Below are 22,082 nucleotides of genomic sequence, written 5' to 3' on the forward strand. Positions count from 1 at the left end.
ACCTTCTAGGCCCATTTTCAATTTTCCCGACTTTCCCCTGACCTTTTTAGGCCCATTTCCAATTTCCCCGACTTTCCCTTGACCTTTTAGGCCCATTTCCAATTTCCCTGACTTTCCCTTGACCTTTTAGGCCCATTTCCAATTTCCCTGACTTTCCCTTCGACCTTTTAGGCCCATTTCCAATTTCCCTGACTTTCCCTTGACCTTTTAGGCCCATTTCCAATTTCCCTGACTTTCCCTTCGACCTTTTAGGCCCATTTCCAATTTCCCTGACTTTCCCTTCGACCTTTTAGGCCCATTTCCAATTTCCCTGACTTTCCCTTCGACCTTTTAGGCCCATTTCCAATTTCCCTGACTTTTCCCCGACCTTTTAGGCCCATTTCCAATTTCCCCGACTTTTCCCCTGACCTTTAAGCCCATTTCCAATTTCCCTGACTTTCCCCTGACCTTTTAGGCCCATTTCCAATTTCCCTGACCTTTTAGGCCCATTTCCAATTTCCCTGACTTTCCCCTGGCCTTTTAGGCCCATTTCCAATTTCCCTGACTTTCCCCTGGCCTTTTAGGCCCATTTCCAATTTCCCTGACTTTCCCCTGGCCTTTTAGGCCCATTTCCAATTTCCCTGACTTTCCCCTGGCCTTTTAGGCCCATTTCCAATTTCCCCGACTTTCCCCTGACCTTTTAGGCCCATTTTCAATTTCCCTGACTTTCCCCTTGACCTTCTAGGCCCATTTTCAATTTTCCTGACTTTTCCCTGACTTTTTAAGGCCCATTTCCAATTTCCCTGATTTTTCCAGGATTTCCAGGTCGTGCACGAACCCTGTTATTTCTACTTTCTTGCGATATCCCGAATACTTTCAGGCTATAACTGCAATTAATACCTCGGAATCCATGGTATCGGAGACATCATCGTGAATAACTTCCGTAGCATCCGTCTGAATACTGAGTAGGCTGATGTCCGAGGCTGTTCTCTTGTGAGATTGATAAGGAAGATCCAGATTTCCCCCTCCCCCTTTAACACGTGACATTTCATTCTGCATGCTTTCGCAACGTTGTTCCATACGCGCGTACTCCCGCATTAATTTTTGGTAAGCCTTGCGTTCCGATTCAAATTCATCCAAGAGCATTTTTTTCTCATTTTCGATTTTAGATTTCAGTATTTCTGAAAATTAAAAGTGTGTGATGTCTATTAAGAAAAATAAAAATAAAAGATAACTGGTCAGTGGTGTTCGTGTATTCGTTAAGTTCGAGCATCGAGCCGAGTACTCAATTCAATACTCGATAACAACATATTGAGATACTCGAGAAAGGTTTGAGCAGCTTTTATAAACTTCTTAAAGAGTCTACAAATATTCAAATCCAAGGCTTTGAACTTTAGCAGACGATGTGCTCATGAGCATTTATATTGAAAAGAACATGATAAATGTTTAATTGTTCACTAACAATCTTAAAAACTTGTTAATTGAACAACTTCGTTATTTTCTAGAAATTTCCTTTAAAGGGAGGGTGAAGTAGAAAATCAAATGATTTTTTATCGATTCTTCTACAAATTACAAGACCAGTCTGCATCTGCATAGTGAAACATTCAGGAAATATTTCCGAATGTATTTCCGACCAATCGCGTAACGCCCTGCCTTTTCATTAACAAAATTCTCGTGGCACGTTCCGTGTCGAATGAAATTTATCGCGAGATTTGATAAAATTTGCGCGCGACGTGACAATCGTGGCGCGAGACATGGAGCGTGCCACGAGAATTTTGTTAATAAAAAGGCAGGGCGTTACGCGATTGGTCGGAGGGGCTTCTTTAAAATTATCCTTAAAATCTGAACCTAATTTAATTTTAAATTCATTCTGAGATATTTCCTGAATGTTTCACTATGCAGAATGATCTTGGAATCTAAGTATCGATAAAAAATCACTTAATTTTCTACTTCACCCTCCCTTTAAGTTTCACTATGCAGATTGGTCTTATAATAAGTAGAAAAAAAAAATTTTCAGAACCAAATTCCCTGACCTTTTTCTGAGATTTTCCCTGACCTTTTTAGGCCGAAAGTGTAAATGTTTAGAGCACGTTTTAAGTGCTTATAATTAAATAAACTCGATCTACATTAAGTTTCCCAATGAATTTGTTGCACCAAAATAATTAAGAAATATTTTAACTATAAATAACAGTCAGAGAGCGTTTACTTTATAAAAACAATTCTAGACATTTTTAAGGACTGCTCTAGAGTTCATTCTGTGTTAAGAGATTAGGATGAGGAGAAACTTTCATTACTCTTTCAATAAAGACTTATCCCCAGAAATTTAATTTTACCCACTAAAATAAAATTCCCCGACTTTGCTGAAATTTTTAAAATTTCCCGACTTTTCCCTGACCTTTTTGGCCCATTTTTTAAATTCCCTGACCCGTGGCAACCCCGAAAAAGAGCTACTGCACCGTTTAAAATGAAAATGGCGGCCGGAAAAGTGACAAAATTGGTAAATCTCACCTTCCGTTCCTTTCTCTTTAATCTTAATTTCTTCATTCAGAAGGTCCAAGTTGGCTTTCAGCTGACTATTTTCGGTGTTTAGGGAATTGATAGCGAGGTCTCGTTCCTTTTCTATCGTTGCCTTCTCGGTTATCCAATCCTTCTTTTCGTCTTGCAAGTGACTTAACTGAGTTCTCAGCGAAGCCAATTCCTCTTCTAGCGTAAGAACTTTGTTGTTAGTTTGTTTCACTTCCGTTTCCAGATGGCGGGATTGTTCCAATTTCTCGGTAAGCTGCTTAACTTCAACCTCTTTACGTTTGAGCGTCTTATTCTCTTTAGACTAATGAATGAAAAGATATATATATAATTACTGACAACTAATGTCTTAATGAACAGCGGCTACAGAATATTACGTACCAACTCCTCAATCTTATGTTGAAGTGATATAATCTTGTTTTCAAGACCTTTGTTGAGCTTTTTGACGTGTTCAACCGATTTGGCCTCCACCTATTTACAAAAATAATTATTAACGTTTTTCTTTTAAATAAAATATATTCCTTAAAGCTTCGTTTGCAAAACCTCCGATTTATATAACAAAAGATAGAATTAATTTCTGTCAATTCAAAAACATCAAGCTTTTAATTCCCCGATTTCTGCTCATTTGGCTGCAATATGCATTTTTGAAAATGCTTCATAAGAAATTATTTAAAATCCACTTTTTACGAAAGGCTAAAACGTTTCCCGTAGGCTGACGTCACAGATATATTTTTCACGTGAGATGGTGTCACTCTCCGCGATCAGACCCAGAGTTTAGACTGGCGAGAAGCTCGAAACGCGTATAGGATTCCCGCGCTTTTTTTACCTCACGTCATAGTGACGTCATCAAAAGGGCGAACAAGCTCGACAAGACTAAATTATTTATATATCGAAACTGAGTTTGTCGTGATTTTTCAATGGATTTTAAAAATAGAAACTTTGGTTCAATTATATTAAAAACTTGATATTTTGAAAGTAGAGAATTGAAAGTGTAACATTACATAATACCACTTTCGTGCGAAAATATGATATAAAATTGCAAATTCGCTTTCTTTTTAAATAAAATTCCTTGCTAGGCCTAATTTGTTATTTTCTATTTGAAAGAGTGTATATAAAGTAACGCATATTTCAAAGTGGAACCACGCATCCATCTTCAGTATAAAATAAGATACAAGCAATTAAGTTTATTTCCCGTAGACCCTAAGCGTTAGGCACGTTTTAAGTGCTTATAATTAAATAAACTCGATCTACATTAAGTTTCCCAATGTATTTGTTGCACCAAAATTATTAAGAAACATTTAAACTATAAATAACAGTCTAAGACCCCTTTTTTAAAGGCATTTACATTACAAGAACAATTCTAGACAGCATTTTTAAGGACTGCTCTAGAGTTCACTCTGTGTTAAGAGAGGATGAGGAGAAACTTTCATTACTCTTTCAATAAAGACTTATCACCCAGAAATTTTACCCACTAATATCAAATTCCCTGACTTTGCCGAAACTTTTAAAATTCCCTGACTTTTCGGCCCATTTTTAAATTCCCTGACTTTTCCAGGTTTTCCAGGTACTGTGGCAACCCTGATCAAAAACTACCTAGAAAAATTTCAAGAAATACTCGGCGACCAATGAGGAGAGTTATTTTGAAATATAGAAGCTCCTAAATGTTTTTCTCCTTGCTTGGCATTAACTATTCGCGAATACTAGGCTTAACTATTCGCAATTAATCGGGCAGTGAAAAATTTTTCATGGCGTAACTATAGAGCTATTTCAGTGGGGGAAAAATTTCGTCTGCTACGAAAATTGGGCCTGCCTTTGAGTGTAGGGCGGACATTTTGTGAGGGTTTTCTCTATGGGCAAATAGCATTGGTGACGTAGCCATTACCCCCTCTGAAATAGCTCTATTAGGTATTCTATTCGGTTTTTGAGAAGGAAAATTTTTGTTATTCGGTAACTGGGTCAATACCCAAAAATTGGTATTCACGCACCTTCATTCATTTAGGAACGTCCTAACAAATAGGATCACGTAAAAAACCTTAATTGCGCATATATTCTATACTATTGTAGATACATGATTATAATTTGAAACAATAATTATTTTCAGAGCCGTTTCAAATAAAAATTAATAGGTCTTGACTTAATAATAATCTAAGCTTTGTCTATGAAGGGATTTCCACACTAAGCCTGTGGCTTGTTTACAGGTGGGTCCCTTTTACATTGCATAGAGGGGTGCAGGGGGCTAGCCCCCATGCCACAGCTAACCTACAGCGCCCTATACTAACTATTACCGTTAAGTTTTAATGGAAAGGAGAAACCGGGTTAGACCGCAGAGGAAAACTCCTTTTTACAAGCGGGGAGAGAACTTGCAAACTCTACGCAGAAGGATTTGTTCCCAGATTTTCACCCGGTGCCACAGTCCGGGATCCCGTCCGGGATCCTCTTGCTGCGAGGCGAAAGCGCTAACCGCTAACCGCTACACCACCCCACCCTGCAATTCCATTTAACATGACATACCTTCAATTTCTTCAACTTCCTTCGAGCCAAAAATCTTCTAATAGCCGATTGACATATAACGACACGTCTCTGATTCTTTTGATATCTTCTTTTAGCGAGAAAGCATCGAACGTTCTTTTGAATTACAATACTGGCAGCGTTTCTTCTCATTTCTAAAAATCGCTCCCGGGCCCATTTTCCTCTAGCGTGAGTTTGTATTATAAGAGCCGTTCGCTTCATTCGGTTGTATTTGGTACGTTGCAACCATCCTTTAACGCATTTCTGAATTTTAATAGCCGCCTTAGTGCAGCGAAGGAATTGGGCTTGCCTGAAAGAAATTAATTAAATCATAAAATATAGGATTTTATAAGAAATTTCCTCATGTAGTTATAAATGAATATAGCATGGCTGTCGGGTCCAGATTTTTGGGTGTCGGGTAAACTCCGGGTAATAGAAAACTTTACCCTCGGGTATCGGGTCCAATTTTCAATTACCCGTCTGGGGGGATCCGAGCTGCAAAATCCCCAAAATTAGCTTTCGGGTCCAATTCGGGTCTTTTTTTTCCCTTACAGTCCAATTAAAAGCTAGATTTCAAAGCTGGGCCATTATCCCATAGTGTCACTCATTAAACAATATTAATTAATAACTTGTTACTAATTAAATTAATTAATTATGAAAGGCAGAATTATTGAAACATGCGCGGTAACGTCATGAACTGGACCCATGGGGACTTTGTCAGACACGGCGGGTCAATATTGGCAAAGGACTCGGGTACCCGTTCGGGTCCTAAAATATATGTTTCGGGTATCAGGTTCGGGTACCCGCACACTCCTGGAATATGGGAAAGGTATAAAAATATAGCATTTTAAAGGAATCCCCGAACCATTGTTCTACCTGAAATAGTTTTTGGGGTAAAGTTCACTTTAAGTTACTTACTTTCTGGCCAAAAATCCTCGTCCACGACATTGGAGTCTAAGAGTCACTTTCTTAAGTAACACATATTTCTTCCTGAGTACCCATCCTCGGATGTGTTTGATAACGATTAACGCGCATGTTCGAAGTTTATCGGCTCTCAATTTTTCAAGATACGCCACTTGTCCAGCTCTAAAGAATATTTTGGTTTTGCCAAATTGGAATTTGTCTTCCTCCTGTTTAAAAGTTGATAAAGAGTTAAATCACTCAGATACGTCAAAAGATCTCGCATTCAATGTAAGGTTGGCGTGCTTTCTAATCAAGGTATAAGGTGTTAATTAATATGTTAAATTTTACACGAACATTTCAGTTGAAAATGCCAACACTTAGCTAATACTTAAATAATTAATTGCCTGTCTTACCAAAATCTACATTGGTTGGTAACATATCATGCTTAAACAAATTTTGCTTTTGGGCTATGAGGAGTGTCATACGCATGGTCATTTTAACCAGAAGTAAGATGAGACTAGAAGTGAAGGGCTCTAGCATTGATAGTAGATCCTGACACTAGTGAACAAATTTGAGGATTTTATGCCGCCACTTCCATCGCGTCTACACTAGAGAGAAAAAAATTGCTCGAGTTCCATAATAATTTCCTACCCCCTTCCCCTCAAGCTAAAGCCGCGGAACACGGACGCGGGTGCTTGAATCTAGTTCGGCCGTCTACCGCCACGAGCGTCTCACGTTTTGGAGGGAAAAATTCAGAAACCGCCACCAGAGGGCCAACCGTTCTTGTGTTATCAAGAATATTCACTTTCGCCGAGTGAAGAATTTGGTTAGCTCAGTACTTCTAGTCTCATCTTACTTCTATTTTAACTTATTAGGTAATTAATGCTTTAACAGTAAACAAGTCGTGCATGACGCTCATAAAACATGTAGCAGTCAGTAACTTACCGGTTTCCAATGCATGGACTACAAAATTTTATAATTATGAGCATATATAGGAGCGTATTTGACGACATTAGCTAATTATCAATGGTTAATGGTAGAAAAGACTTACTTTTATAACATTTTCAAGTATTTTTTGACAAGAGAGCTTTAAGTCATTTCTATTGACATCCTTCCTTCGACTAAGTACTCTATACCGATTTAAGAAGTCCAAGTACGTCCATCTAAAAAGTGAGAATATAAAAATATACCATTCGAACCATTTTGATCAGTTTCGTCATCAGCAGGGCTGTATTGAAACATGCGCGGCAACGTCATAAACTGGACCCGTCAGACACTCGGCGGGTACTGGCAAAGGCTTAAAATTGGGACTCGGGTACCCGTTAGGGTCCTAAAAAATGTTTAAGAGACAGAGACCCGAAGACGGGTACCCGAAAATATACGCAAACCGCTGGTCATCTGTTTATAAGATATGTTCCAGGAGTATAACATTTATTATACTTCATAATGCTAGAGACTTACAGCTCGAGCTAGTTCGAGAAAGACAAGTGAGAATTGAAGTACTACACTTGGTTAATTTTGAAGTCCATCTGCTTACTACAGGGTTCATACAACATTTGGAAAACAAATTTCCCTGAGATTTCCATGTTTTTCCCAATATACTTCCCTGAGTTTTCCAGGCTTTTCCCGTATAACATGGAGCAAATGCTAACGAAGGAGGGGGGGGGGGAAATATGACTATTACATAATCAAAAGACATCCCCGTATTTCTAATATAACCAGAGTTATGAGCCTCCAAAGTTTAGTGTAATGTTAATCCTATGGAGGGAATGTTCACGAACATTTTGCTCAATTACTCGGCCCCTGCTTGACGCAAATTCTAAATTTCCACGAGTTTTCCCTGAGGTTTTTGTGATCTATTTATTTCCCTGATATTTCCAGGTTTGTATAAACCCTGTTTTCCAGGTTTGTATGAACCCAGTACTAAGCCTTTGACAGGGCCTCACCAGGCGTCGCTTTACAAGAATCTATGACCTACAAGCTCCAGTTTGAAACCAGTGACAAACTTATGGGGAACATATCTTATAATAAACTTATGGTTTGTTTCGTTAATGATTCTGATGTTATTTTATTAATCTAAAAATGTGTGTCTATTCTGACCATTCTATTCTAAATTGACACACGAAGATCATTAAATACCTGGATGGAAATCCAGCCGCGCTTATTCTGACAGTTTCCAATACACCACAGGCCCTGAGTTGTTGAACCGCTCGTTTAGGATCAAATTTAAAAGCTTCTTTATCATCATTGGGTTTAATACATCTGACATAGTGAGGCGTAGTTGCGTTCAAAGTTGCCATAAGAAGACCCAATGATTCTCTAAACTGAAAAATTAAAATAAAAAAAAAATACCATTCAAATTAATACAAGACTCTAAAGGCTCTTTCAGACGATCCAACTTTTTGACTCATCTCGATGGGTCAAAATTTTTGACTCATCTCGATGGGTCAAAAAGTTGTATCAACTTGCCCAACTTTTGAAGAGAAAAGTGAAATAAATCCTTCCTATTCACACGACTAAACTTGTACCGCCAAACGGAACTTTTTAAGCGCCACCTACCTTGGCACTTACGAAATAACCAGCGAAAAAAGCTTTTTTTTGTAATTAATTTTGATTGGCTGAAGAAATGAAATTAAAAAGTTGAGTCAGCAAAAATTGGATCACTGATCCAATTTTTCCTAGCCAGCTTTTTTGGTGACTCAACTCATCCAGTTCAAATTCACACGATCCAACTAGTTGATTCAACTCGAGTTGACCCATCAAGCTGAGTCAAAAAGTTGGATCGTCTGAAAGAGCCTTTAGACTAATGAAAGGCAAATAAGAGAGAACAGCAGTAAGGAAATCATAGACGATGTTAAGGCTCTTTCAGACGATCCAACTTTTTGACTCAGCTTGATGGGCCAACCCGAGTTGAATCAACTAGTTGGATCATGTGAATAGACGCTGCTCGATGAGTTGAGTCAGCAAAAAGTTGGATAGGAAAAATTGATCCAATTTTTGCTGACTCAACTTTTTAAGTTCATTTCTCCAGCCAATCAAAATGAATTACAAAAAAGCCTTTTACGCGGGTTATTTCGTAAGTGCCAAGGTAGGTGGCGCTTAAAAAGTTCCATTTGGCGGTAAAAATTTAGTCGTGTGAATAGGAAGGATTTATTTCACTTTTCCCTTCAAAAGTTGGGCAAGTTGATACAACTTTTTGACCCATCGAGCTGAGTCAAAAAGTTGGATCGTCTGAAAGAGCCTTTAGAGAGAACGGCAGTAGGGAAATCAGACGATGTAAGAGTTAAGCCACAAAAAGTGTTTATTTTTTATATAATTCATTTTGATTGGCTGAAGATATGAAATCATAAAGTTGAGTCAGTAAAAACTGGATCACAGATCCAAATTTTCCTACCCAAATGTTTTTTGTGACTCAACTCAAAGCTTCAATTCACACAACCCAACAGCTTCATTCAACTCGAGTTGACTCAACAAGCCGAGTCAAAAAGTTGGATCGTCTGAAAGAGCCTTAAGATTGACTGAAGAAGGATGCAAACAATTATAACCAACTGACCTGCGAGCCCACTGTCTTTTTATTCTGTTTTTGGGATTTTCCAGGCCCTTGAGCGGCTGACTTCACAGTAACTGTTTTCAAACCTTTAGTGGCTTTTGCCGGATCAACTTCTTCAAACAGCTCCGCAACTAACTGAACCTACGTAAATTGAAATATAAAAACGGTATATTACTTCAATTTTAACACTATTAATTAAGTTATAATTAACAGTTGAAAATAGTACATTCAGGGTTCATACAACTTTTAGAAAACAAATTTCACTGAGATTTCCAGGTTTTTCCCGTATATGGAGTATCCTATGGAGCAAATGTTAACGGAGGGGGGGGGGCAAATAGGACTATTACATAATCAAAGGACATCCCCATATCTCTAATATAACCAGAGTTATGAGACCCCAAAGTTGGGTGTAATGTTAATACTATGGAGGGTATGTTTATGAACATTTTGCCCCTGTTTGATGCAAATTTCCCTGAATTTTACTAAAAATTCGATAATTTCCCTGAGGTTTTTGTCAACTAATTATTTCCCTGAGGTTTTTGTCAACTAATTATTTCCCTGATGTTTTTGTCAACTAATTATTTCCCTGATTTTTCCAGGTTTGTATGAACCCTGATTTGCTTAATTACTCGGCCCCTGTTTGAAGAAAATTTCCCTGATTTCCCAGAATTTTACTAAAAATTCGAAATTTCCCTGATTTTTCCAGGTTTGTATGAACCCTGATTTGCTTAATTACTCGGCCCCTGTTTGAAGCAAATTTCTCTGAATTTTACTAAAAATTCGAAATTTCCATGAATTTTCCCTGAGGTTTTTGTCAACTATTTATTTCCCTGATTTTTCCAGGTTTTCCAGGTTTGTATGAACCCTGAGTCATTCTCAGAGCTGACAATTAGAAGATTTAAAGGGACTGGCTGGAGCTGTTGGGGTGAAGGGGTGGAGTCAAACCGTTTGTTTAGCATACTGCTACCCATGCCCCACCACGACGGTGGCACCATTCATTGTGGCCAAAGAGCTGGGTGTTTTTCCCCCGGAACTTAAGGCGGACTTCACTAAAACCGCTACGGAGAGCCCCTTTAAGTAGGAAAGAGAAATCCACAAACCTGACTAGCTTTCAATATATTAATATGTTCCTCCATAACAGTATCACGATTTTTCTCTAGGAATCCGGAAGAGTCGTATGTCACTTTGTCGGCAAAATGGCGAATAAGGAATGACGTTTGTGAGAGTCTAGGTTTCTCAAAATGCTCCCATTTTTTACACTGCTCGAATAGTTTCTGGCACCAAGTTTGGTCACTGCCTTTAGGCATCTATCACGAAAAAATTTAAGTTAAACAATTAGACTTTTAGAAATTGCGAGCAGTCTATTGATAATCTATTTCCTGCTACGTCACTGCTTTTAAAGAACAAACGCGACAAGTAAAGTCCTTGACTCTTGCACTGCAGGGCAGGTCAATAAGTAATGAATAACAATGAAACTATAAGGTCAAGCAACAGGGATAAAAAGTGTCCATGCAAGACCACAAGTTCGCAGAAAAGTTTTAGCGAGCGGTTTAATTCTTACCCTGCATTCTTCATCCAGAAGGTCAAGAATGCCAAGTTTACTTTCAATGAGATCAATACATGGCTGATTATCGTAATATTCAATTAATTTCCACTCGATTTGCTCTCGGAAATATTCTTCTTGTTCGAGTTTAAAGACATGCTGAAGAAAAAATGATCGTTATTTAAATTTTTACACGCTCGAGTATGAGCCAAAGTTTATATGTTCAACCATAAGTTTGTCACTGGTTACAAACTGGAGCTTGTCATGAAGTGAGTGACGTAGGTCATAGATTCGAGGTAAAGCGACCCCTGGTGAGGCGCTGTCAAAGACTAAATAAGAAGATGGACTGCAAAATTAACCACCGAGTGTAGTACTTCAATCCTCGCTTGTCGTTCTCGAACAAGCTCTCAGTTAGTTTCTAGCATTATGATGCACTACCAACGAGATATACAAGGCCCATGCACGCTTGCTTTGAAGGGGGGCCCCTCACCCATATATATTTGACTTGTGTGGTAGATAGATGGCGCTTCTTAGTCTCTTTAATACACTTACTAATATCAGGGTTCGTACGAAATTTTTACATTGAAAATCCCTGACTTTGCCAGGTTATCCCTGACCAAATTTTCGCAATATCCCTGACCATTTTAAGGTGCCCAGCCCACTTTATCACACCTGGCTCATATTTAGCATTGCTCCAAGCATTGTTTGATATACAAAACGAGATCCCTGACATATCCCTGACTTTTTACGAAAACATTTTAAATCCCCGACTTTTTACCCTATTTTCCAATTCCCTGACTTATCCAGATTACCCAGGTTCCGTACGTAATTAGGCTTAATTCGCATGAAATCCCACCGCGCGCTCATTCGCTCGAGGTTCGAAACTTAATAGCAGACAGCTGGTCACGTGAGCTTTAAGTAAATTTTTAGACTTAAACGCGCCCTCTAGCGGGAAAATCGAGGCAATTTAAAAGGTCCGGAAAAAAATTAAAAAAAATTGGCGCCCGCATGGGCCTTCGTTGGTAGTGTACGAAGCATAGGAAATGTCATACTTATGAAAGGAACATATCCCTTATAAACTTATTCAGATCTAAACTAGCGTTTTCTAACCTGATTGAATTGCTGCTGTAATTTTTCATTAGCATAATTAATACAAAACTGTTCGAAACTATTGGTTTCAAACGTTTCAAACCTACAGAGACACGTGAAAGGAATAATGATAAAATTTCCATTTGAAATTAGCTTAAGAAAGTCGCCATTTTACCCGTAAATGTCTAAAACTCCTATGAAATGGTGGATCTTGTCATCAGATACGAGAGATTTATTTATTTGGCTTACAATCCAATCAAAGAGTTTGGCGTAAATATGTTTGGCTAAAGCATCTCTAGAGAAAGAAGCCTATGGGAGAAAAATTCATATTGAACAACTTCAGTTTTCATTTGAGCATGCGCGCTGCAAAGTCTTTCTTATAACAACTGCGTACCTGTTCAACAGGCATGGGTTTCGTGATTACTTCCTTCATGCTCTGTAGTTTCCTATGACACAGCCATCTACTCATGTTCGTTGCATCAACACCAAGGAGTTCAGAGAGCACCACAAGATGAAGATCATTTTTCTAGCGTTAAATAATTCCCAGAAATTATTATTTAACCCATGATTAAGAGTTCTTTCATTTCGTTCGAACTTTCTTACCGATACGAAAGAGCTTTCGGTATCTTCTTCACCAGGTAGAAACTGTACATTTCCAAGATGCAAAATAGCAGCCAATATTCTTAAAATGGTATTCCTCTGGAGCTCAGAGAAGCCTATATAATTATGTTAGTAAGTACGTGTAATGCAACATCATGTCGTTAAGTACAAGTAATGCACTTAACACCTCCGACCAATCACGTAACTCCCTGCCCTATTTTTAAAGGGAATGAGAAGCTTCGTTTGAAAAACCTCCGATTTATATAACAAAAGATAGAATTAATTTCTGTGGATTCAAAAATATCAAGCTTTTAATTCTCAGATTTCTGGTTATTTGGCCGCAATATGCACTTGAAAACGCTTCATTTGAAATTATTTGAAATCCACTTTTTACGAAAGGCTAAAACGATTCCCGTACGCTGACGTCACAGATATATTTTTCACGCGAGATGGTGTCACTCTCTCCGCTATCAGACCCAGAGTTTAGACTAGCGAGAAGCTCGAGACGCCGCGTATAGGATTCCCGCGCTTTTTTTCCCCTCACGTCATAGTGATGTCATCAAACGGGCGAACAAGCTCGACAAGACTAAATTATTGATATATCGAAACTGAGTTTTTGTGATTTTCCAATGGATTTTAAAAATAGAAACTTTGGCTCAATTATATTAAAAACTTGATATTTTGAAAGTAGAGACTCGAAAGCGTAACATAATACCACTTTCTTGGTAAAATATCATATGAAATTGTAAATTCACATTCCCTTTAACAAAATTTCTGTGAAACGCTCCATGTTGAATAACATTTAGAGCGAGATTTGATAAAATTGAGCGATGTGAAAATCGTGGTGCAAGATATATAGCACGCCATGCAAACTTTGTAAATAAAAGGCAGGGGGCGTTACATGATTGGTCAGAGATACTAATTAAAAATTATCTATGATATCTCTAAGAAAGTTCTTAACTAATTTGAATTTTAAAATTAATCGCAGGTATTTCCTGGATATTTCACTACGAAGATTGATCTTATAATTAGTAGAATTTATAAAAAACTACCCTCCTTTTAAACAAGTGGTCCTAGATACTAAATTTATAGAAACTTACCGAGCATTGTAAATGCGCTCTTCGTGTCTTTAAAACTGTGGGCATCATTTACAGATGGAATAATGGGAGACTGGCCCTGGTTTGTGTAGTGAAAGCTATCGCAATCACCTGAAAGTTAACAAAGGTTGGCGTTAAAATAATAAGGAAAGTTTTAATGTAATATAAGACTGGAAAATGATACATTGCAAGTCAAATCATGACCATAAATCAGGTGAAGTTCATCCAAAACTTAAAGCAAAGGACGGCTCCGTTGATGCCCCTGAAAGATGCCTTTTCTGCTACACGTTGGCTAAGCTTGGCAAAGGCTAGTTAAACCAAAGGCAGGAACCAATGGGACCTAGTGCATTAGGTCTGATTGGTTCCTGCTTTTGGCAAGGTAAAATTCGTGTCCAGAAGATTAGGCAGCATGCTAGGGGTGATAATGGAGCCGCCTGTTACTTTAAAGGAAAAGTATAGCAGGGTTCGTACAAGATTTTTGGAATGAAATTCCCTGACTTTTCCAGGTTAATTTTCCCTGACTAAATTCCACTAATTTCCCAGACAATTTGCAATAATGTACATGGCGAAATATGAAAACCAATCTAAATTCACTCGAATCATTCTTGCACGAGTTGCTATTGTTAGTTAAAAAGCCAACTATTTCGCTTAAATCTAACTTAAGTAAATCATAAATAATAAAGTCCGAGAAACCGCGCTTCTAGCATAAGACAGTGACGAACTAAAACGTCACTTTCGAGTATAGAAACAATAGTGCTTTTGCACGCGCCTTGATAGATAAGTCACAAAGAATGTCTAACACACAACACTAATTTTCAAAGCTAATTAATGCTGGCGTACCCAACTGCAGTTCTTCAAGATCCTCAGCCTTGTCCTTGGCCGCTGCGCACAGTTGATAAAATATGTGGTAATTTCTTTCATCAACCGCTTGAAAGACCACCCTTGATTTTTCAAGTAAGTATGTTCTCATGTTGGCACCGACAATGTTGTACTTTGAGTTGAAATCCAGCTCAATATATTTTCCAAATCTAGAGCTGTTATCATTTCTTGTCGTTTTGGCATTTCCAATGGCCTACACAAAATAGAATTGACATTAATTTTGGCTCAGCACTCGAAAGTCAAAGGACTTTTGCATAAGGCTATGCAAAATAAGGATGAAATGGCAATTAAACAACTAGAGCTGTGCCGCTTATCGTTTCAATTCAATACCAAACCAAATAATTGAATAATTCGATCCATTATTCCATAAGCCTATTTTTACTATTCAATACAAATACCGAACTGACTATTCAGTTGAAGTTCGACTACCATAAATTTAGGGCCTTGCCGCCTTGGCATTGCAGCTCCCTCTTATTTAAAAATGTATCTTCCCATTTTTATTTATCTACTATCAAAAAATAACAGCAAGTGCCTAGGAAAATTTAAGGAATACTTGGCGACCAATGATGAGAAGTATTATGAAAAGCAGGAGCTTCTAAATGCTTTCCTCCTTGCTTGGTATTAACTATGCAAGAATATTAAGGCTAACAATTCGCGGGCATTATGATAGTAACCAATGATGATAGTAATAATGAGGGGGTAGACGCTTTGGATCTCTGTGTACACCTGAGTTCAAAAGAGTTCAGCTTTGACAGTGCATTGAGTTCAAAGCCTTCGAAACTCGCAATTCAGCTTTGACAGTGCATTGAGTTCAAAGCCTTCGAAACTCGCAATTCAGCTTTGACAGTGCATTGAGTTCAAAGCCTTCGAAACTCGCAATTCAGCTTTGACAGTGCATTGAGTTGAAGACATATTGTACACCTGAGTTCTCAAGTGTCTACCCCCTCGAGTAATATGCATAACCTTATGAGTACTATTTAATTTTAAACCCTAAATTTAGGCCTAAATAGTAAGACGTTTGGAGACCGGGTATTTATGCCCAAATTTTGGGTCCATATAGCCACTTCGTTTTAGGCAACGTTACCTCCATAATGGGATTTGAAGCAAGGACTTTCTTCTCGACATGTGTCTGCGTGGAAGATCCTCCTACAGTCGCAAAGTATCTCATGGCATGTTTCGCGGACATGGTTTTCCCTGCACCGGATTCTCCACTGACAATTATGCTCTGATTTTGGTTCTCCCTAAAGTTAAAATATGAAATATGGCGGGATTTTGAAAAAACAATTGGGCCTTGGCACGTCTTATAAAAAAACTTAATCTATCAAAAGGACGAATATACAAACCTTTCCATTTGAGTATACGCCTCTTCAGCCACAGCAAATATATGTGGGTCAAGATCACCCATAGCTTGACCTCGATAGGCCATGATGGTGTCAGTGTTGTAGATTGGAAGGTCTTCATAGGGATTAATGGCAACGAGAACAATCCCGCAATAGGTGTATATGGCATTATGATTGCAAAACCTGATTTTCAGATTATTAAGTACTAAAAAAGAAAACGGAAAATTTCTTTTATAGGAAGGCTGCAATTGCTTTTTAGCATAAGTTTATAAGTTATGTTCCTTCCATAAGTATGTAACTTCCTATACTTCGTAATGCTAGAGACTTACAACTCGAGCTAGTTAGAGAATGACAAGCGATAATTGAGGACTACACTATGTGGTTAATTTTGCAGGTCCCATTTAATCTGTACTAAGCGCCTCACCAGGCGTAGCTTTACGTGAATCTATTACGTTTCACCTTCATGACAAGCTCTCAATAACCAGTGACAAACTTATAGAAAACTAGCTTTTACCCGCGGCGTCGCTCGCGTAATAAGAACTTCCATCAAAATGATATAAAGAATGGGTAGATTTTACTGATGACTAATATTTTTGTAGCACCCTAGGAGCGAAGGCACTCGGCGTCGCCCGTCAGCCCGTCAGGATGCATTTTTTATTACTTTTCACGCGGACATTATCCATAAAGAAGGGCTTTAAGTTTTTGGCCGCCATTTAAAAATATGGCAACAAATAGAACCCAAAAGACCTTTCAGCCCGTCCATAGGTTAAAGGAAACCAGTGTACTAAATATTTGCGAAATCGGTTGAAACGCGCGGACTTTGCTGCATAAAGAAGATTTTTTACATTTCTGGGCACCATTTATTAAGATGGCTGCGGATTGGAAAAATTTTCTTTTAATACGCGCCTACTACTTATGAGTAACGTTCCTGCAAATTTTCAGCCTTCTAGGGCAAGCGGTTTGGGCTGGGCGTTGATTATCAGTCAGTCTGTTAGGACTTGATATTTATGTTTTCGCTATTGCCATTTAGACTCAAAGTAAAGCGTAAAACAGAGAATTTTGTTCATCTAAATGATTTCTACATTTGCGCCATCTATTGCTCAACTGATTTGAAGTTTTTTTTTATTTAAAAACGGGCGGTCCTGTCGAAATAAATTATTACTTACCAGCAGGTTCGTGTAAATACGAAAGAGAAGTTAAATCATTTTCTCCAATTAATATTTCAGGATTCTTGAGAGGCGGAAGTTGGTCTGGTTTATCAATGGCAACCTTTAACGTCTGTAATAAAACAATAAATGTAAAGCTAAGTCGCTGGCAAAAAAAGTCTTGACTTACTTCTCCATCTTCAACTTGAATAGTAATGTACTTGTCCTTTACATGCTCGAGAACTTCTCCACATTTCCAGATATTTTCAGCATCAGGTACCCATACCTTAGCGCCCTATAAGTGAGAATAAACTCGTTTAAAGTTAATGAGAAGCTTCGTTAGAAAAAACCTCAGATTTATGTAACAAAAGATAGAATTAATTTCCATGAATTCAAAAATATCGAGCTTTTAATTCTCCCATTTCTGCTGCTTATTTGGCCGCAATATGCATTTGAAAATGCTTCATATGAAATTATTTGAAATCCACTTTTTATGAAAGGCTAAAACGTTTCCCGTAGGCTGACGTCACAGATATATTTTTCACGTGAGATGGTGCCACTCTCTCCGCTATCAGACCCAGAGTTTAGACTGGCGAGAAGCTCGAGACGCGTATAGGATTCCCGCGCTTTTTCCCCCCTTACGTCATAGTGATGTCATCAAACAGGCGAACAAGCTCGACAAGACTAAATTATTGATATATCGAAACTGAGTTTTCGTAATTCAATTTCAATGGATTTTAAAAATGGAAACTTTGCTTCAATTATATTAAAAACTTGATATTTTGAAAGTAGAGACTCGAAAGTGTAACATAATACCACTTTCGTGGTAAAATATGATATGAAATTGTAAATTCGCATTCCCTTTTAGCGAAGATTTTCATATTAACATGTCAGTTTAATGTAAGATTGGCAAGAATGGTTACTAATCAAACTGTTTATAACCAGGTGGTTTTAGTAATAAAATGGGAAAAAGCCGTTTCTTTTTATAGCCACATCGTATATACATAATTTTCAGGCTTGAAGGATTGATACCATTTACCAGGAGTCCAGGCTACTTTCCAGATGAAGTAGTCTGGCCTCCTGGTTTAAATGGTATCAATCCGCCTAGTCTGAAAACTATGCATATACGATGGGCCATTAGTTTGACCTGGTGTTCGTTATTTTTAAATAGTACTTCGCAGAACCACCTCTAGGTGGCACTGGCGCATAGCTCTATCTTCAATAATTTTTTTATCAACGATTTTTAAATGGGTTAGGTTTGATCAAGTAAAGTTAAAAGAGGTTTTGTTCACAGTAGGCCTTGTTAAGGTTTAAAATAGCTTAGGTTAAGTTCTAAAGGGGGGAGGGGTTAAGGTGCTGTTAGTTAAGTTTAACTGCTAAGACTGGCAACATCACACTATTGAGTAAATGGGGTTCTTTACATTACAACGTGTTAGAAGCTTTGATGAAGTACACTTTCTTGGTGTATATTTTTGGCGTGACATTATCATGGTAAAGACAATCATAATTAATTAATGGTATCAAAGATTGTCAGTCACCGCCAAAATACACCAGTTACGCCAGGGAATTTTCAGAACCAAATTCCCTGACTTTTCCCTGACCTTTTAGGGCGAAAGGGTACATGTTTGCAGCACGTTTTAAGTGCATATAATTAAATAAACTCGATCTACATTAAGATTTCCAATGCATTTGTTGCACCAAAATGAATAAGAAACATTTTAACTATAAATAACAGTCGAAGAGATTTTTTTAAAGGCATTTACTTTACAAAAACAATTCTAGACATTATTAAGGATCGCTCTAGAGTTCACTCTGTGTTAAGAGAGGATGAGGAGAAACTTTCACTACTCTTTCAATAAAGACTTATCCCCAGAAATTTTACACACTAAATTAAAATTCACATTATGATTATTTTCTCTTTTTCTTGTTGACCAGTAACTCTAAGCATAAATGCTTATTATTTTCAGCTTATAGCGTTGAGTTGACAAGGATCTTCAAATCATTCTTAAAACCAAAGTCCAGTGTGATAGAAATTGTCCAGTTTACAGGGAGAATAGGGTAAATATTGGCTTTACAATAAAAATTACTTTCATTGATTATTTTATAGTGTTAATTTATTTATTTATCTAGGAACCATGTTCTATAGGCTTATGCCTCTGTGATTGCCAGTAACATTGGTTTCAATTATTATTATAATTATAATAACACCCCCTTTCAAAACCTAGCCTAAAACCACTACATTAGATTACTTATTTTATAACCTATAAAACGAGAAATTTCCGTTGTCTCTCGGGGTAAGAAATGGCAAGCTAACAATTAAATCATTAAAGAAAATCTCCTCTTAAATCAATTTCAGCTATCAACTATCTGAGTGGGTGTTTTTGGGTGTGATTTTTACTATATGGTGAATCACATAACCCTTCTACAACTTAAATATTACTAATTTAGACTATCGTTAATCATAAGCAATAAATTAAATGTTAAACTAAAGAAAAATAAATGATTAATTTTACTCACCTTAGCATATAGTTCCAAAGTTGACATGGTTTTTTTGAAATTTGACAAGTTCAAAATATCAGGCTTATCAAAGGCCTACAGCGCGCGTAAGGGAATTACAAATAAATTCAATTGAACATAATGAATTAAAATCTTCAACCATATTTTGAAAAGGTCGATTTAAAGTTTCCCTAACTCCTCAAGCCCAACAATCAAACTAAAATACTAAACTATAATTATTTTGAGGTTTAAATAATTGAAGTAATGACATTGACATTTCGGTTAATACCACATCCCGTCACCCGTGTCGAGCAATCAGTGGAGCGCAATCAGAAAACATAACCTTTGGCCCCTGTAAGCAAAGCCTCTTGGATCACGCGACTAACGGACACAGGGCTCCTGCTCCCCCTAGCAACCAGCAACCTGCGTCTTCGAGTCGCGTGATCCAGAGGGCTATAATGTAACCAACGGCTGGCCAGTCTGGGAAATAAGGATAATTTTTAAACTAGTCCTTGGGACCAGTGACCCCCCTAGTGTCCTAAATAATAAACTGGTCTCCGGAGTGGTCCCAGCCTTTGTTCTCCTATAGATTTGCAATTAATAAACTGGTCCCAAGGACCAGTAACCCCCACTTTTTGAATTAAAAAACTAGTCCAAGCAATTAATAAACTGGTTTTGGACCAGAGGAAGTGTGCTATTTCCCAGACTGCACAGGGTTGCTCCCCCTAGCAACCTGCGTCTTCGAATCGCGTGATCCAGAGGGCTATAATGTTAGTAACGGCTAGCACCTTCCTTTCTCTATGAACCTAGCATGTTCACGATGCACTGCGCTGTGCGTAATCGCTATTCAGTACTGAGTACTCAGTTCGGGGTATAGAACGTACTGCTCTCTTTCCCATTAATAGTAATAGCAGCTCTTTGAAAGATAACACATTGTACCATCAATCATTTGATGTAATTTCAATGAAACGCGTTAAATTTATTTACTAAATTAACCTTCGAAAATTGAAAACCCGATAGAATTTTTAAAATACAACAAAAGTGGTGCCTTAGCCCCTAAAGACTTTACTTCAAGTATAGTTCTGATGTCTTATCCCATCTTTAAAAGCCCTGCTTCAAAGACCTCATTGGGAACTAGCCTAGACGATCGGCGGGCGACGCCGGCGGCCGGCTTCGCCGCCATTATAAGCGTTTCGGACTTTCGGCTGGAGCGCGGTGTCGAAAGATCTTTAGATAGATATTTGAGAAAAAAGTATATTGAGTCCACGATTACTAAATTTAATTACTTTAAAATATAAGTATGGAGTTCCGGGAGAAGTGCGGACTTCTCTGAGAAGCCTTAATGCGCTCTCGGAACGTAAATACAGTTCGTTTAAAAAAGCAACGGCCTCGCCGCCTATATATAGGCGGCGTTGAATAAAGTCAGGGACGCCTTTGTTAGTCGAAGTAAAGCATTTATCTTGGAAGAAAAAAATCTTCATTCTGAGTAGCAAAATAAAGTTTGTAAGAATAGCCTAGGGCAATTCATTCATTTCGCCGTATTTTCCCAAAGTTTTCCTAACGTCCAACGTTGATCTTGGGTGTGGCACCTAAGCTGTAAAGCGTTGCTATATCATGAATCTATACAACAAAGTATGCTGAATTGGCAGTATTCTTAATGCGTGAACCTTAGTTGTTTTTTTGAAACCTTTCGTCAAGGGTTTGAAGCATTTTGCGATGCTTCGAAACATAAGTTATTTGAATCCTTGATTTCTGGATTGTGACTACCTTATCTTCGGGGGGGGGGGGGTTGTTCCTGAGGGGGGACGAGCCTTACAGTTTCGATTAGTTATCTATGCAGTGGGAATTTGTTTTGGACATTAATGGTTTAAATGTTGTTTTAGTTTAGATTTAAATTGCTCAAGTGACTTTAAAGAGACAATCTCAGGGGGTAGGGAATTCCAGGTGGGTACCGACCGATGGAAAAAAGAGTGCCTCAGTTGAATTTTGCGGGCCTGTTGGTGAAATAGTTTTCTATGGTGACCACGGGTGGGGATGGACGAGGGAGCAGCGTAAAAAATCTTTAATTAGGACAATTTGAAATTTTTAATCAGCTGATCAGGTCGAGATATTTCTGACAAGCAGTCAAAGAAGGCCAACCAAGGGTAGATAGCCTATTTTCCCTAGGTTGGTGTCTTAGGTTACATGGTAGACGATAGAAAGAACCTTGAATGTTGTCAAGTTGGTGAATATCAAGAGCTGAGTGGGGGCTCCAGTTTTGGCAACCAAATTCAAGTACGGGGCGAACATAGCAGTTGTAAATGTGGGTGTGAAACTTAGGGGTGATGCCTGGGAAAATAGCTTTGACAGTTGCCAGTAAACTTCTGCCACGACCACAGGTTTTGCGAACATAGTAGTGAAATTTAAGGTTATGGTCTATTTGAACACCCA

The 22,082-nt window shown here is 38.1% G+C and overlaps 1 protein-coding gene across 4 annotated transcripts in view; it reads right to left on the reverse strand.

Moving 5' to 3' along the window:
* Positions 1 to 20,381, reverse strand: part of didum (dilute class unconventional myosin) — a 35,423-nt gene extending 15,042 nt beyond the window's left edge. Inside the window, exons 1-22 of one of the 4 annotated variants that reach the window (XM_089846711.1) lie at positions 19,674 to 20,379; positions 17,347 to 17,451; positions 17,178 to 17,289; positions 16,015 to 16,216; positions 15,756 to 15,912; positions 14,633 to 14,864; positions 13,796 to 13,903; positions 12,699 to 12,811; positions 12,490 to 12,621; positions 12,271 to 12,404; positions 12,117 to 12,198; positions 11,025 to 11,165; positions 10,564 to 10,770; positions 9,467 to 9,604; positions 8,053 to 8,237; positions 6,965 to 7,076; positions 6,859 to 6,876; positions 5,929 to 6,140; positions 5,014 to 5,320; positions 2,884 to 2,973; positions 2,488 to 2,806; positions 880 to 1,160 (exon numbers count right to left, since the gene is read on the reverse strand). In XM_089846711.1, the coding sequence (XP_089702837.1) occupies positions 880 to 1,160; positions 2,488 to 2,806; positions 2,884 to 2,973; positions 5,014 to 5,320; positions 5,929 to 6,140; positions 6,859 to 6,876; positions 6,965 to 7,076; positions 8,053 to 8,237; positions 9,467 to 9,604; positions 10,564 to 10,770; positions 11,025 to 11,165; positions 12,117 to 12,198; positions 12,271 to 12,404; positions 12,490 to 12,621; positions 12,699 to 12,811; positions 13,796 to 13,903; positions 14,633 to 14,864; positions 15,756 to 15,912; positions 16,015 to 16,216; positions 17,178 to 17,289; positions 17,347 to 17,451; positions 19,674 to 19,700 (3,414 nt within the window). In that variant the 5' untranslated portion in view covers positions 19,701 to 20,379. Of the gene's footprint in view, positions 1 to 879; positions 1,161 to 2,487; positions 2,807 to 2,883; positions 2,974 to 5,013; positions 5,321 to 5,928; positions 6,141 to 6,858; positions 6,877 to 6,964; positions 7,077 to 8,052; positions 8,238 to 9,466; positions 9,605 to 10,563; positions 10,771 to 11,024; positions 11,166 to 12,116; positions 12,199 to 12,270; positions 12,405 to 12,489; positions 12,622 to 12,698; positions 12,812 to 13,795; positions 13,904 to 14,632; positions 14,865 to 15,755; positions 15,913 to 16,014; positions 16,217 to 17,177; positions 17,452 to 19,673 lie in introns of all 4 variants that reach the window. The other 3 variants (XM_089846696.1, XM_089846719.1, XM_089846704.1) reach the window with 3 other exon arrangements.
* Between the last annotated feature and the right edge of the window lie 1,701 nt (positions 20,382 to 22,082).

Source organism: Phalangium opilio, unplaced genomic scaffold (assembly GCF_054372755.1).
Source record: "Phalangium opilio isolate 3A_F unplaced genomic scaffold, DU_Popi_V2 ptg000009l_1, whole genome shotgun sequence".
NCBI classification, from domain to species: domain Eukaryota; kingdom Metazoa; phylum Arthropoda; class Arachnida; order Opiliones; family Phalangiidae; genus Phalangium; species Phalangium opilio.